Below are 14,763 nucleotides of genomic sequence, written 5' to 3'. Positions count from 1 at the left end.
CGAACAAAGGGCAATTGGAATCCAGGTTTCTTTTTTTGTTACGACGAAACGCCTCGGTTTCAGCAGCTACGATGGAAAATCGAACAAATCGACCGAACTGTTTTGAGGAAAAATTTTCATATTTCTTGTCGCGTCACTGTTATTATTATTTTTTGACAATCTACCGATTATCGAAACTAATATCGATTGATCGCTCGCTGCACTGAAAAAGCGAATATCCAGCGGATCCCTAAAACTTCATGTGAATGATCCCAGCATTGAGATCCGTTCGATAAGATCGAAGCTGCAAACTGCCCACGCCAAAAGAAATCCCATGTCACTGACCGGCAGATGTTTTCAGATTTTTCCTATCGTCACGCATCGTCCCGCACGTTCCACAAGTGTGTACAATTCGTGTTAAATCGCACTTAATTTCATTCCTCGCTCCTGAAAAAACACTATAAATCCTTTTTATGCCCATGCACCAATAAAATCACGTTTGTTTCAATTGAAAACTTTATTCACCACGAGTCATTTATGAAAACAATATAAAATAGTAATTTCGGGAATTTTTTTTGACAATTGACTCTCGACGGTCAATTCGGAAGCGATACTTCGTTCTTGTGATTATTATGCCGGTCCAAGTATGTTTACGTTTCGTAACTTTTCAATTTTACCAACAGGGTCCGACATTTTTTTGCTGTTTTATTCGGTAACCACTTATTTCTCAATGACAGGGATCGCAGCTTGTATTTACACATTGTGCCTGGAATATTTAATGTGAGGAATTTAAAAAAAAATGTTTCAAATTAAAAGTTCAGTTCTTTGTAAATTTATTATTTTTTTGTTCCAGCAAAAACAAAATTAAGCGACAACAACTATTCTGTTGTAAGCAAGAAACTGTTTCTTTTTCAATTCGCTCTTGTTTGGATCTGGACACAACAATGAAAATAGGAGTGGATTTAAAAAACACACAATTTTTAGTTTATAGTTAAATAATTATAGTTTATAGTTAGAGTTAATAATTACGAAAGTTTTAAGGTAGATTGGTGGATATTCGCTATCCAAGATTATGCGATGATGCTTTTTGTAGGCAAAAATGAATACGTACTGGATAGATTTGCAAAATTTGGACGCTTGCTACCATTTAGCAGCAAATTAAGGAGGGTGGATCACGAAATCAAAATAATCAGAATTTGATCAAATTTTGTGATAACATTCTTTGGCATCGAATATACAAATACAATTTTTTTCAAATTTTTTTATCACATGGTTATCGCATAATTGAGCGTTAAATCGAAGATTACCAATTTTGGAATACCAATTCACGATTGGTATTCCAATCGTGAATAACTCCTGAAGAAGTAAATTTAGGGAAAAATACCAAGAGACCTTTTTTGGAGAGCATCAAATTTGCTTCAAGAATCTGTCATGGTTTCATTTTTATGTTCATTAATTCGTTAGTTACAAAATTCCAAAGTAAAACAGTCAAATCGAAAAAATATATCGATTTAAAAAGCTTAATAACTCGGGAACGGCTCGTCTGAAGGAACATTTTCAATCTCTTAGCAGTTTTGACGTAAAACATTGAATCATGCATATAAAAATAAAAAACCGCAATGATAGACCTCTTAAAATTAATATTAAGGGCTCTAACTTTCACCAAATTTTTTTTTCGTCATTCTAAATAATATTATTTCGTGCATATAAAAATAAAAAACCGCAATGATAGACCTCTTAAAATTAATATTAAGGGCTCTAACTTTCACCAAATTTTTTTTTCGTCATTCTGAATAATATATTTTTTTTGGAAAAAAAATTGATTTTTTTTGGCTGAGTCTAATGTAAACTCTATGCTTATAGACGTGAACTTTAATGTTCAATTGCTCGAGAGCTATGTGGTAGAAAAATCTAAAAAAATTTATATCGTCTTATATATTTTTAAAGAATACATTTACCAAATTTTATGAAATTCTTATTATTTTGAAATTCTTCATATTTTTAACATGGTTTAGCATGGAAACATTGTATGGTCGCGATCCACCCTCCTTAATCATTGAATATCGACTTTTCTCTGACACTTGTCACTCCGGCACATGAAAAGTTGTTGAATTTTTTCATCAGTTATATCGAAGATTACGCAAAAATAAAATCGATCTTTGTATTTCGTGGATATTCAAGAAATGCATACGTATTTTAGTTTTTGAACCTTACCGTTGAAAATAGATTGAAATATTAAAAAAAATATGTGAGGAGAAATCATTCGGATTACACGACAAATGGATCGGTAACGTTTGGCAACGCTGCATTCAAAATATGTCGCATATGTGACGTCCGTTCGACCTTTTGCTCATATTTTGCCATTCGTTTGTTTCGCCACGTTTTTTGTTGACATTTTTTTATAAAACGACCATTTTTAACCCGTTAAACTTTTTTATCGTTCATTTTTTCACTTTCCTCCACTGCAATACTACTTTGGACAGTAAACTCACTTCATAACCTATAAAATTGGTAAACACAACTGAGAGCGTGACATCAACAGCAGCGGCAGTCAAAAAAGCACCGCGCTAGTCAAAATGCACTCTTCAAACGGTTTTTTAAATAATGAAATTGTATTAAAATGTTGGCTCTCTGCCAATTATATTTCTACAATAATAAATGTATTATTTTAAATAAATTAAAATTACTACCTTAACGTAAATGAGATTTCACAATTGTCTTGATCATGGAATATTTTTCAACGAAAGCACCATTATCTTTATTATTGTTTTTTTTCCATACGCCACTTGTGTATTTCGTCTACCAGAAATAACGGACAACTGACTTATTTATTCAGAACGAAATATTCACGAGCTTGAATATATTTTCTTCGTTCTGATAAGGCTCTTTCACTATTGCCGCCTACTCGATTTCCACCAAACTGCTCAATTCGATTCCCACAAATGTACACCCGCAGCTCGGAAGTTTGAGCGAAAATGATACAGTTGAATTTTATGTCAAAAAATACTCAATCCACACGTTGCTCAAAGACTTGTTCTTTATTTGCCTACACAGTTTTCGATTGACCCGCTCGGTGTTTACTCGGTGAATTAATATATATAAACGTTCCACCAACCAATAACCGAAGCACTCGTTAAACCGTACTCTCAGCCATTTACTTTTATCTGCGTTTTAAATTTTCTATTAAATGTACTAAAAGTCAAAAAAGTGGAGATAACATTGATCGATCAAATTTTGCTACATTTCTTGATTAACCCTCAAATGAAATTGCGTTTATGCAAAAAATAATGTTTTCTATACTGCGAACAAAAAAAGAAAATGACCAAGTTATTAAAAATGACTTTTAGAAATTTTAAGCAAATTGGTCGAGTGGTTTTCGAAATTCTTGTAAAACCAGTTTTTTTTCATCGGCCTTCTTCATACGCTTTGTCAACATTTTTCTAAGGAAAAAAATTCTAACCATTTTTTCACAATGTACGTTTTTAACCTCGAAAGATATCCGTCGTGAAATCAGCATTCGGCTATTTCGGTAAAACGTTGCTAATATTCGGTGCAATACCAAGTCACGTGACTTTGAAATATAAAGTTGTCAATGGTCGTTGGAATAACAGATTTATGCTAGATGCCGGGATATATATGCCGAATAAAAATGGCGCTCGAAGAGCGAGAGGGGAGGAGAAGCGCGCGAGAAAGAAGATACGAGAGATGCGTTAATGTGGGCGTGGGCGATGCATATGGAACGAAGAAAAAAATACATCTGTGGTGTATAATAGAGACGAACAGGATCTATATGACGACCAACACCTTGGATGACTGGGACGTTCTCCGGGGACGAATCTGCCTTTTTCCCCTTGCTTGAAACGAATGGATTTGATCTAATCTTGTGAATCATATTAATAACTCGGCGCGTCAAAAAGTCTGTCCACGAGGAACAATTTCACATCGGGGTATTTTGCTCGAAACGCTCGAGACGAGAAGATCAAACAAACCGTGCTCTCCTTCCGTGAGAGCTGTTTCTGTCTTTGAATATAAATGATGGGCTGACTCTTTTGGCAATAATTAAACGAGACGTTGAGCCCGTGTGCGCTTTTCTGCTTTGGTACAAAAAGGAATTCTTACGTTTGAGCTGCTCAACCACTCGCACTCGCCTCTCACGCCTTCCTCGCTCTTTACTTTTCTCCCTCCTCACTTATACTTTTTTATTCGTGTGAGAATAGCGCTGAGAAGGTCCAGTGGTCAAAGAGTGTACTAGCGCACTAATCTACTTGCTGGAGCTTTCAAAAAGCAGCCTTGAATAACGCTTGCATTCAGAATTATATACGGTGGTCTCGAAATGAATGGTCAAGTCGTCGGTAATCGAAAATAAGGGAATTCGGGAAGAATCTGTACATTATTTTGGTCAATTCTCTATGAGTGCCATTTCATTCATTGTTTACGAAACGTTTTCACTGCGTTAGATGTTTTTTTGATTTTTAACCTTCAATAATAAAAGTTTTGTATTTTCACCCAATTAAATCATCATCATTTCTGGTAGTTTATTGTAATTTTCCAATGTTAGAAGAGATTGCTATTTCCTAGTCGTTTGGATACACACTGGAATTTATAGGATATATCTATCGAAATTGAATAAATCCAATAATATACCGTGAGATATTCCCAACGGGCATACGATTCGGTGATTTAGTATGAAAATGAAACAATACCGGGTAATAATAGATGTTCCTTGGGCTATTTACGTGCTGCGAAATGAACGTGGCCCTCGTACGTAGATTTCAGAAAAAGAATAGAGGTTTGTTCATTTCAACAGCTGTCATGATAGTTGATGGTGGTACACAAAAATACACGGAGACATTTTTTTGCGACGAATTACCGTTTTTATTGAAACGTGTTAGACTCACTGCAATGTGTGGCGATTGCAGTCCAAGGTGGTGTGATAGAAACAGTCATTTTTCATCGAATAAAAATCTTTGTATTTTCTGCATTCTATGGAAAAACACGTATATATAGAAGTTCCTCGCGGTTACTATTATTAATGCTGATGTATCATTAGCATAAATATTACGCGATTCAAATAATCTTCCATACTTTCTTCTTCCTTCGTATTTTGAACGCGTAATGTATAATTTGTTAAATTTTACGGTCTATCGGAACGAATCGATAAGTTGAGAGTAGAATTTTCCGGACAAAAGGAATGAGTGCGGCGAACAAATTCCTTCCCATCGATGCGGTTTAACGTGCAGATAATTGATGGGATTATGAGATAACAATTGCGCTTGTTGCACTACTCGATTCCCGTGTCATCACGACGCTGCGAATCACACACAACAGGCGCGCGTTCAGGGAGTCGCTATTTGTGCTACCAACGCTAACGTTATCTTTAAATAGTATGACTATATTACCTATGCATTATTCTGAATGCGTCTGAACGGCAGTAATATAGCGGCACGATAAAATGAAATATGGCGACGCCCAATACCCGTGTTTAGAACAATGTTTAAAGATAGTTTCAAGTATTACAAAAGTCGTGATCCACCACCGGACCTCAGTGATGTAATTGATTTGAGAAATCACGTTCTCGGTAAAGTGAGTGCAGTGTGGAGGGATTTTTTATTCTATTTTTCCAAGTCGTTCAATATTCCGCCACTTTTCTAGGTTAAACGTGTAGGGGTCAGCAGTAACGAAGGGTTTTCAGCGAACGAACGTCTGGGTTTAAAATCACCATCAAACTGGGAAATTTTTGAATTTTACGAAATTCCTGGTCTTATTTATATAAAAAATCCTTTTACTTCCGATGGACAACGATATTGGATTTCTAAATGCTTAAGAGATTATTCTTGTAAACCCAACAAACTTAATATCGACGCGCATAACTTACTTGAGGAGGGAGAAAACTGGTGGGATGTTTGTGCCAAGTAGGCTTTTTTTTCAATCATATGATCTGTTCATCAAAAGCTGCAAATGAAATATTTTTCAGTACAAATTGTCATTTAATCTGGAATTTTTTAGCGATACTCGGAGAGGCAAAGACCTTGCATTAAAGTTGAGATGGGCAACACTGGGTTATCACCACAATTGGGACACAAAAGTATATGCCGAAGATTCAAGAGGCAAAATGCCGCTGGAACTGTCAGAAATGACAGGGATACTTGCCAAATTCACAGGATTTCCAAATTTCAAAGCCGAGGCAGCAATAGTTAATTATTATCGAATGAATTCAACACTTGCCGGGCACACGGATCATTCGGAGATTGATCGTGAAGCTCCACTTTTCTCTATCAGTTTTGGACAGTCAGCAATTTTTCTCATTGGTGGATTAACCCAGATTGAGTCGGCGCATGCTCTGTTTTTGCACAGTGGTGATGTGCTTGTTATGGCAGGAGGATCAAGACTGCGATATCACGGAGTACCAAAAATTTTACATGCCGACAAATCCCCTTGGGATTCGAAAGATAACATGGACGAAATAGAGTCTTTGGTTGATTGGAAAAAAGCTAGAACTTACATTTCTCAAGCCAGAATTAATATCAACGTACGTCAAGTCTTGAAATGTGGACAAACGACGCTGAAGGGGGAAAATGAAATATAATAATACATGTACAGAAAACTTAAGAATATATTTTTTATGAAGTTTTTTCTTAATTGATTCGTTGACAAAGTTGCTATAAAACCATTGAATGAGTTAGTTTTAATCTTTGAAATGTTGTTCCGGTAGGAGAAATTATCGTGCACCTTGAAGTTGACATTTTTCAACTGCTATTCTTTTTCAAACAAATGTCTCCGATCAGACCGATGATAAATCACTGAAACGTATAAGGATTCTTGTTGTAACGCATACTTATGACACAAAAAGTCAACAATTTCGTGAGAAACCTTTCAATCACGTTAATCTTTCGGGTTTTCGGTGCAAGATTCATGCGAACGAGAATTTCATCACAGGCCGTTTTAATTATACTGGCCTTCCAGTAATCGCGCCTCTTCTCGACGCTCTCCCAGTCGTTTTCTTCAACAATCGGAATCGGATTTATAAAAGTCAAAATTTTCGGAGTATTTTTGTCGCTCTTTCCAAAAAATTTATCTGTTGAGTTCATTATACTTGAAATTTTACGTTTTCGAACTATATTGCGAATATTCTGAGTAATGAGTGTAAAATTTAGAATTCAGATGCCAAAATTCCCATGATTAGATGTCAAATGTCAAACTTTATTTTTTCTTTGGGTGTGATGTTTTTTAAAAACAAATTCGCTTGGGAGATGGCGCCCTTAGTAGTAAATTGCTCAAAATTGATTTGTTGATTTCACTTAAAAAATTAGATTTTAAAAATAATTCCTGAGGAATGAAAAATAAAAATCGATGCTGCAGTTTTGTTTGGATATTTTAAGAACAATTCTACCGTGTTCATTGATCAACCATCTCTTAGATATTTGAAAATCCCGCCATCTGCTCATGCACGCTCTCCGGTGGCAGTATCGAGAACGATTAATCTCGCGGGGCAAGTCAGCTGATCTATCCTCATTCCTGTCTGCTTTTCTATACAGCGAAAATGTCGGGAAAAGACAGACTTCCAATTTTCCCCTCTCGGGGGTAAGTAAATAACATTTAATTTAACAATGGGCCGTTATTATTCTTCTGAAAAGTAGTGAGAGCCTATCCGTAAAAATTAAAGTGAATTCGTCCAGTGGTTTCGGGAGAGTCGGTCTGGTTCCAAAAACTGGGTGTAACCCTACAAAAAAAATGACAATTTTTTTCGAAATCGCTTTTCAATTAAACTATAGACTATAGACGAGACCGCTTTACCAATTTTTGTTTATTTTTGCCAATTCTAGAATTCAAACAATGTCACTCATTTTTGTTATGAAGTTTTATAGAATTTTTGTAATGGGTTGTCCCAACAAAGGCTTATTTTGGTTTGACTGAAAAATGGGTTTATGTCGCAACGTTTTTTTTAGCGCCCAAATGTTGATGAAGTCCAGACTCCAGGGAGCCACCAAGGGCCATGGTTTACTCAAGAAAAAAGCGGATGCTTTGCAAATGCGTTTCAGGATGATTCTGGGAAAGATCATAGAGGTAAAATGAATTTTTCTTTAATTATTTGACTCGTTATGTCAGAGACAAAGTTTGATTGTCAAATTTATTTGGAAATGTGATTTGATAAAGGAAATTTGACCCTGAAAATAATCCGATTCTTTTCTACAGAATGTTGAATAGCTCAAACCAAAATTGTTTCTTATTCCAACATTCAAATTTCATCTTTCTTATTTCAGCAAAAAATTTATTGAGAAGTTGACATATTAAAGTTATTAAGAGAAAACCTAAATAAATTTCAGACTAAAACTCTCATGGGTGAAGTAATGAAGGAAGCTGCTTTCTCCCTGGCCGAAGCAAAGTTTGCAACCGGCGACTTCAACCAAGTTGTTCTGCAAAATGTGACAAAAGCGCAGATAAAGATTCGCTCGAAGAAGGATAACGTAGCTGGTGTTAATTTGCCAGTTTTTGAGTCCTATCAGGATGGTACGGACACTTACGAGTTAGCTGGTTTGGCAAGAGGAGGACAACAGCTCGCAAAGCTGAAGAAAAATTATCAGAGCGGCGTCAAATTGCTGGTCGTCTTGGCATCATTGCAAACGAGCTTCGTTACACTCGACGAGGTCATCAAAATCACGAATCGTCGTGTTAACGCTATTGAACACGTTATCATTCCTCGAATCGAAAAAACTCTTGCGTACATCATATCTGAACTCGATGAACTCGAAAGAGAAGAGTTTTATCGCTTGAAGAAGATTCAGGATAAGAAGAAGGCGGTTAAAGCTAAGGTACGTTATTTTATCAATTTTTCATTGATTGAAAATGCTCGAATGTCCAATAGAGTTTAAAAATAATGTGTTGGTGCTAAATTTAGATTGTACTTAAAAAGTGTATTTTTCCACGTGCGATGAATATTCCTCTGTGAAATTTGAATACCTTGAACGACAATAACTCGTGAAAAAAGCGTTTATTATTAGCGAAACGATTTTGATCTACATTAAATTCGGGTTTTTCTTCTGTTTAGGCTGAAGCCATTCGTCAGGAGATGATTGCAGCTGGTAAAGACGTCCATGCGGCGAGTATGTTGGACGAAGGAGATGAAGACCTTCTCTTCTAAGCGACTGCTTTGTTGATCGAAAAAGTCGTCACATTCGCGCATTCGAAATGTTCGACGGAGAAAGTTAAGAACAGAAAAAAGCGTACGTTCCGGGGGATAAATGAACGGTCAAAAAGCCGTTGTTCAGAAATCGAGGTTTGGCAAAAAAAGGAAAAAAAATGAAAAAGAATGAGTCTCTGAGTTAAAAGGCGAGAAAGCTCCCACGCCTTTTTGGACACAGACTCATAGGAGCATTATTAATTGAAGCGAAGAGCACACATTTTGTACAGCCAATTTCTGTTAAATTTATCGGCCAACCAGCTCAGTCGTAAAATTATATAGTATTGAATCGCGTATTTCTGCTCGATAAAGAATCGTTAAATGGGATTTCATGAAAACAATACAAAAACAAAAAACGAAAGAAGTCTTCAACTTTAGATGTTAAAAAAAATGTAAATAGTGACGATTCCAAATATTCTCGGTTCCATGTGATTCTGAGGGTACAACATCTCAGCTGCTCGTTTCCACAATAAATAATTCGTTGTTATTATTTTTCTTTTTTACGAGAGGAAAATAACTTTGAGTATTCCAATCCTGTCGTCTGTCGCTCGTTCGTGATGTTTGTAGGTATTGAGAAAACAAAAAATATATATACATATATTTAATATTATCTCGCGTTACATCCTTCGACTTGCCTATTATATTATATCTTTAAACAATACTGTATCATTCATAAAGTTAACCGAAAGAAATGTCTTGTAAGATATAATGATAGGTATTAATGAAATAATAAATCCAGATATTCGAAAATTTCTCTTCTCTAATCCTATTAAATTAAAACATCTTATTTTTACAATCATAAATAGAGCCATTTCCGAAAGTCATAGAAAAAAAATCTATCGCCAGAAGCACATTGGTCACATATTGTTTTTTTAATTTTTTCCATAAAACTTTACAAGTCAGGGGAAATCGTCTAATCTCGAGTAAAGCGATACAGAAGAGCAGTAGGAATAAAGAAAAATAGAGAAAGTGATGTTGCCTCCGAAAATATTGCGAATAAAAATGAAGTAGCTCAAAACTGACAATTCCTTGTAACTTGATATTTTTCATTCTCTCAACGGCTAAACGAATTTTAGAGGTCGTAACGCTAATAGAAAAAGTATCAGTAAGTTGACACATCTTTGATGAAAATATTTTTTTATGAAGACCGGAGAGTGGATATTAGGATATCCATGCCCCCACGTGGTGACCATGCAGTCTTTATATTTGAGCCAAAATAACACTTTTTTCAAGAGTAAAAAAAATTGAAATTTGGACTTTAAGAGGATGGATCGGTCGGTATATCGCAACCGTGAGTGCGAGAGAGATAGCTGCAAATTTCGAAATCGAAATTCTTTGACGCAGTTTAACTGATTAAAAAAAGGCTCTGTCAATCGATTTTTGCCATCGTTCTGCGTAGGCTGACAGAGCCTTTTTTTAATCGGTCAAACTGTGTCAGAGAATTTCGATTTCGAAAATTCCAAGTGAGGTTAGTTGACTGATCCATACTCTTAACAGAGGTTTCAAATTTTTTATGAGACGGAGTATTTTTTGGCAATTTGTTTGACAAATATTCTAGAATACGAGTAATTTAAAAAGCATTCGGTAGCTTTTTGAAACTCGACCTTTAAGGGGATAAACCAGGGCTTCGAATCTTTTTTAAAGAGATCATATTTTTTGTCTGATTCTCTGAAACCCATTTTCATCATCACTGAAAATAACGAAAAGGATAATTCTGCAATTATTAATATTGAGCACTTAATATGTGCACAAAATAGTTTCCTTAAGGCCAAGCTTCGATTATCATCATGCTTGAAAAAGTTTGAGTCAAATGGCTGCATAGTCGAAATTAGAGGTCACGAATATAATAATACTTGAGCAACCCCTGTTTCACCACCTTAAAGGCCGAATTTCGATCTTCATTATACTAGAAAAGTCTGCTTTTCGACAAAATGTAGATGCTGTGTATGGTCAGAATTAGGGACCACAAATATTGTAATAATGCTTCAACTTTGAACCCCCCGTTTCATCCCCTTAAACGTCGAATTTTATTTTTTTTAACTCACATATAAAGTCGGCGTGGTTAAAGCTTGGGGTCATGGAAAATCGTAACCAAAAATGTGATTTCAAATGTTCTCGGATTTTTTCAATTCGAAGCATTCAACATGTCCATTTTTATAGCCAACGATTCACTCGTAACATTTATTCATTTTTATATCCAGATGAAAATCATTTGAAACATTTCAATTCAGTCGTCCTTCACATGACGCGGGTATTGAAAAAAATGTGCGCTTTTATTTCGTTGAAATTTTTGGTATCTCTCATCTTGTTTTTTTTCAATGTCATTTAATTTTTATTGAGTAGAAGATTTCTTCTGCAAGAATTTTTGAAATTCTTATCTCATGAGCATGATTTTAAATTGGCCGCGAACATTTTGAGAGGTTCGTACAGAAAAAAAAGAACATGAGAAAAAAAGACAAACTTCATGATTTCTTAAAAAATTATGATAAAACTGATTTTTTATGTAAATCGCTCTGGCTTCGAAGGATGGGTGTAAAAATATTGAATGGCCAGAGTACCGTGTGTATTTGAAAGAAATATGCTCGAGCGAAGATGACGGCTCGGAGCAGATTCCGATAATCTCGATTCAAGGGTCCTCGAGAAATGGAGATAAATCTCGGTGATTTCCGGTACGAGTGGAGACTCGAAAACGCGTTCGATAGATAATACGCACGATGATTATGATGCGCTACGAATTGTTTGAACTGGGTCAATCAATATGAAGAACAGAGAAGAGAGAGAGAGAGAGCGAGAGCGTAGCGTCGTTATGGGGTGGAATATTCTCTTTCTGTCAATCCGTATAGCGCGCACCACGCGTCCTTTCAGTGCTGCGGAACGTGCGCGTGAAAATATCTCGTCACGGTGGGGCACGAGCGATATACATATGATCCAAAGCAAATTGATAAGGGAGTCAAGTGAAAATCGTCGTCCGAGTTCCATCCTCCAAATAATCCGAACAAAAACTAATAAAGTGAAAAAAAAATTAAAATAGAGGCAACATTATTGTGTCGGGCGAAAAAAATGTCTTCTATTGGTATGACCGTTGAACCCGTACCGGAAGCACGCTTCAATGAAGTCATCGAACATCTGAGATACAACTTTTTCGCTGACGAACCACTCAACAATGGCGTTGGACTCTGCCGCAAGGGCGAGCCTCACGAGGATCTCGAGAAACATTGTCTCGCTACTCTACAACAAGGCTATTGCAGAATGCTCCTCACTGACGACGCCACGGTGAATATGATCTGCTTTCATCACATTTTCTCACTTTATTCCGAGGTTTTATATTTTTCTTTCGGGAGATTTTCACGTTTGACTTCTATTTCATGCAGTTTATATTTTGACGTATCCTCCGAAATGTGAGAATAGCATGCGATACCTGGCGGATGAACCGAGGAACGAATATCGACTGTTAGTGAAACGTTTGAATTCGAGATGTCCGAAAATTTTTTTAAAAACTTATTCTTACGACAAAAATTCACAGTTCTTTTCGAAAATAAAGTCAATTAATATCCTGCTATTATACGTAAATTCTTTTATCGAGTCAAAAATGTTGCAATAAATAAATAATGTCTTTTCGAAAAATTTTATTATGAAAAATCCATCCTTCCCCTACCACGAAGCTAAACAAGGAAAAGTGACAAAAAAAACTCTTGAAATTCGATTATTTTTTTGTGAATCCGCATCGCAAATATTATATTTAGGGATAAATAATTTCTTAAGATTTATATCAAAATTTTATTCAGATAGCCGGTCTCGCCCTAAATGGAGTACTGAAAAAGGGGGAACGCGAGGAATGCGAGCGCCGTTTGTCCGAAGTCAACGACGTCAAATTCAAGACTATATTCGGCCTTCTGTACAAACTCAACGAAAAAATTGATTTATTTGAAAAATATAATGTCGACGAGATTTTCGAGTGTCGTATATTGAGTGTGGACGAAGAGTTTCGGGGCAAGGGCCTCGCCAATGTTTTGATGAAGGACAGCGTTGAAACTGCGAAGAAAGCTGGGTTTAAGGTTTTATGACGATTTCACAGTTATCGGTCGATCTGCGCACGTCCAACAGATCGTTTCGTCGATTAAAGTTTTGAGTTCCTTAATTTTTCCATATCCAATTACAAAGGTGCTTTTCCAAATGAATGAAAAATTGATGAATTTTCAAAGAGTTCCATTGGAAAAGTTCCAATGAACAAATTATTCGATTATATCGTTATCGAATTTTATTGATGAACAAGTGAACTATTGTTTCTCGTATGTATATATATATAGAAATACTGAAGAAAAAAATGAATTGAGAATTTGAAGAACAAAGAAATTATGAAACGAGACGTTTTTCTTTGGGTTTCAGATTTGTAAAAAATATTCCAACGAATTTTTAACCCCGCTAACCCTACTCCAGATATTTTTTTGTTGCAGCATGTTGTTGGCGTTCTGTACTGCATGCGATGGTTTTATGTTGTTCTAAAGATGTGGTCGAAAGATATAAGATGATATCTAGTGTTTGCGCGTTGTGAGTTTGAAAGATATCTTTATTAAGCAGTGTCGATTCTTTAGAATGCTGCGTCGCAGAGTTAACAGAGAGATTTGCTCGTTGCAGGTTTTCAAGACGGATGCAACTGGGATATTTTCTCAAAAGGTATTTGCCAAGCACGGTTTTGAGACAGTCGCAGAGTTGCCGTACGTGGAAATCGAGGAGAAAATCAGACCAGGTCCACCCCACAAGTCGCTCAAACTGATGGTGAAAGTGCTGGATTAAAACAGGCCAGAGAACATGAAGAAAAAAAAATTAACGCAGCAAATCCAGGATAAAGGAAAACGAAAAATTAGTAGATGGAACGTAAGCGCATCTCGTATACTCAAGTATGACAATAAGACAGAAAAACAGTAAAAAAAGGAGCGAAAAATCGTAAATAAGAATGAAAATCCTCTGAAAGAGGAAAAGAGGCAAAAACGAAAAGTAGTTGTACTCGTCGTGATCGTCGTTGTTTCGTCCAGAGATGGGCGCGTTCTCGAGTCTCTCTAATTAACGAAAGAGTTTGCTCGGTTCTTAATATTGTGATTGATCGTTAGTTAGGTAAGTAGAATCCGTAAACTGCCCTTCCAAAAACATAAAAGAAAGAGTAAACGGGTCGATTGATCCGTTGTTGAGAGATATCGGAAGGTTGAGCCAATGAAAAAGCAAAGAGAAACTTTGAGAGAGATAATGGAACGAAATAAATCGTCTTACGCGCTCAAAAGAGCTTAAAGTTTCCGAGAGCGTTGTTTTGCCTTTGCGACAAGAAACTGAAAGCACAAAATTTAAATTAATCAAAAAAAATAATATATGTACGCTGAAACTGAAAGTATAACACGGAAAAGTTCGTAAAAGATTATTATTGTGTAACTGATCACTGGATGATGGGTCCATTAACGCCCCTGGTGGGGGGACGATATTCGTACGAACTATCGTAAAATAAATATTGAATATTTTTGTTGTCGTCGTATATATTCTAAAATACATTATACTGCGTTATTTTGTAAGGAACAAAATAAAGAATTTTAAAAACAATGAGTCTAAACGTTTCAAAA

At 35.9% G+C, this 14,763-nt stretch overlaps 3 protein-coding genes and 1 long non-coding RNA gene across 5 annotated transcripts; 3 read left to right on the top strand and 1 right to left on the bottom strand.

Annotated features, from left to right (window-relative positions):
- Positions 1–481: 481 nt before the first annotated feature.
- Positions 482–2,615, bottom strand: LOC122415720 (uncharacterized). Its single transcript, XR_006261962.1, has 2 exons — positions 2,194–2,615; positions 482–745 (listed from the first exon to the last, which is right to left on the bottom strand). It is a non-coding gene; the product is annotated as an uncharacterized lncRNA (long non-coding RNA).
- Positions 2,616–3,877: 1,262 nt separating this feature from the next.
- Positions 3,878–6,618, top strand: AlkB (alpha-ketoglutarate-dependent dioxygenase AlkB). The gene is made up of 3 exons (XM_043428090.1): positions 3,878–5,562; positions 5,632–5,891; positions 5,986–6,618. The coding sequence occupies exons 1-3, from the start codon at positions 5,470–5,472 to the stop codon at positions 6,563–6,565; spliced, it is 933 nt and encodes a 310-aa protein (XP_043284025.1). The 5' UTR covers positions 3,878–5,469; the 3' UTR covers positions 6,566–6,618.
- A 797-nt stretch (positions 6,619–7,415) lies between these two features.
- LOC122415714 (V-type proton ATPase subunit Vha36-1) lies at positions 7,416–9,907 on the top strand. Its single transcript, XM_043428102.1, has 4 exons — positions 7,416–7,560; positions 7,926–8,043; positions 8,304–8,789; positions 9,026–9,907. Exons 1-4 carry the CDS (start codon positions 7,520–7,522, stop codon positions 9,116–9,118), a joined length of 738 nt encoding a protein of 245 aa, XP_043284037.1. The 5' UTR covers positions 7,416–7,519; the 3' UTR covers positions 9,119–9,907.
- Positions 9,908–11,520: 1,613 nt separating this feature from the next.
- Positions 11,521–14,743, top strand: LOC122415544 (uncharacterized). 2 transcript variants are annotated; one of them, XM_043427736.1, is made up of 4 exons: positions 11,521–12,430; positions 12,943–13,212; positions 13,612–13,705; positions 13,793–13,923. In XM_043427736.1, exons 1-3 carry the CDS (start codon positions 12,218–12,220, stop codon positions 13,684–13,686), a joined length of 558 nt encoding a protein of 185 aa, XP_043283671.1. In that variant the 5' UTR covers positions 11,521–12,217; the 3' UTR covers positions 13,687–13,705; positions 13,793–13,923. The 2 variants fall into 2 exon arrangements, with proteins under 2 accessions (XP_043283671.1, XP_043283670.1); XM_043427735.1 differs by lacking the exon at positions 13,612–13,705 and having other exon boundaries at positions 11,545–12,430; positions 13,793–14,743.
- Positions 14,744–14,763: the final 20 nt, after the last annotated feature.

The sequence above is a fragment of the Venturia canescens genome, chromosome 9 (assembly GCF_019457755.1).
Source record: "Venturia canescens isolate UGA chromosome 9, ASM1945775v1, whole genome shotgun sequence".
In the NCBI taxonomy this organism is placed as follows: domain Eukaryota; kingdom Metazoa; phylum Arthropoda; class Insecta; order Hymenoptera; family Ichneumonidae; genus Venturia; species Venturia canescens.
The sequence above is the reverse complement of the archived record's forward strand: the minus strand, read 5'-3'. Positions and strand labels throughout refer to the sequence as shown.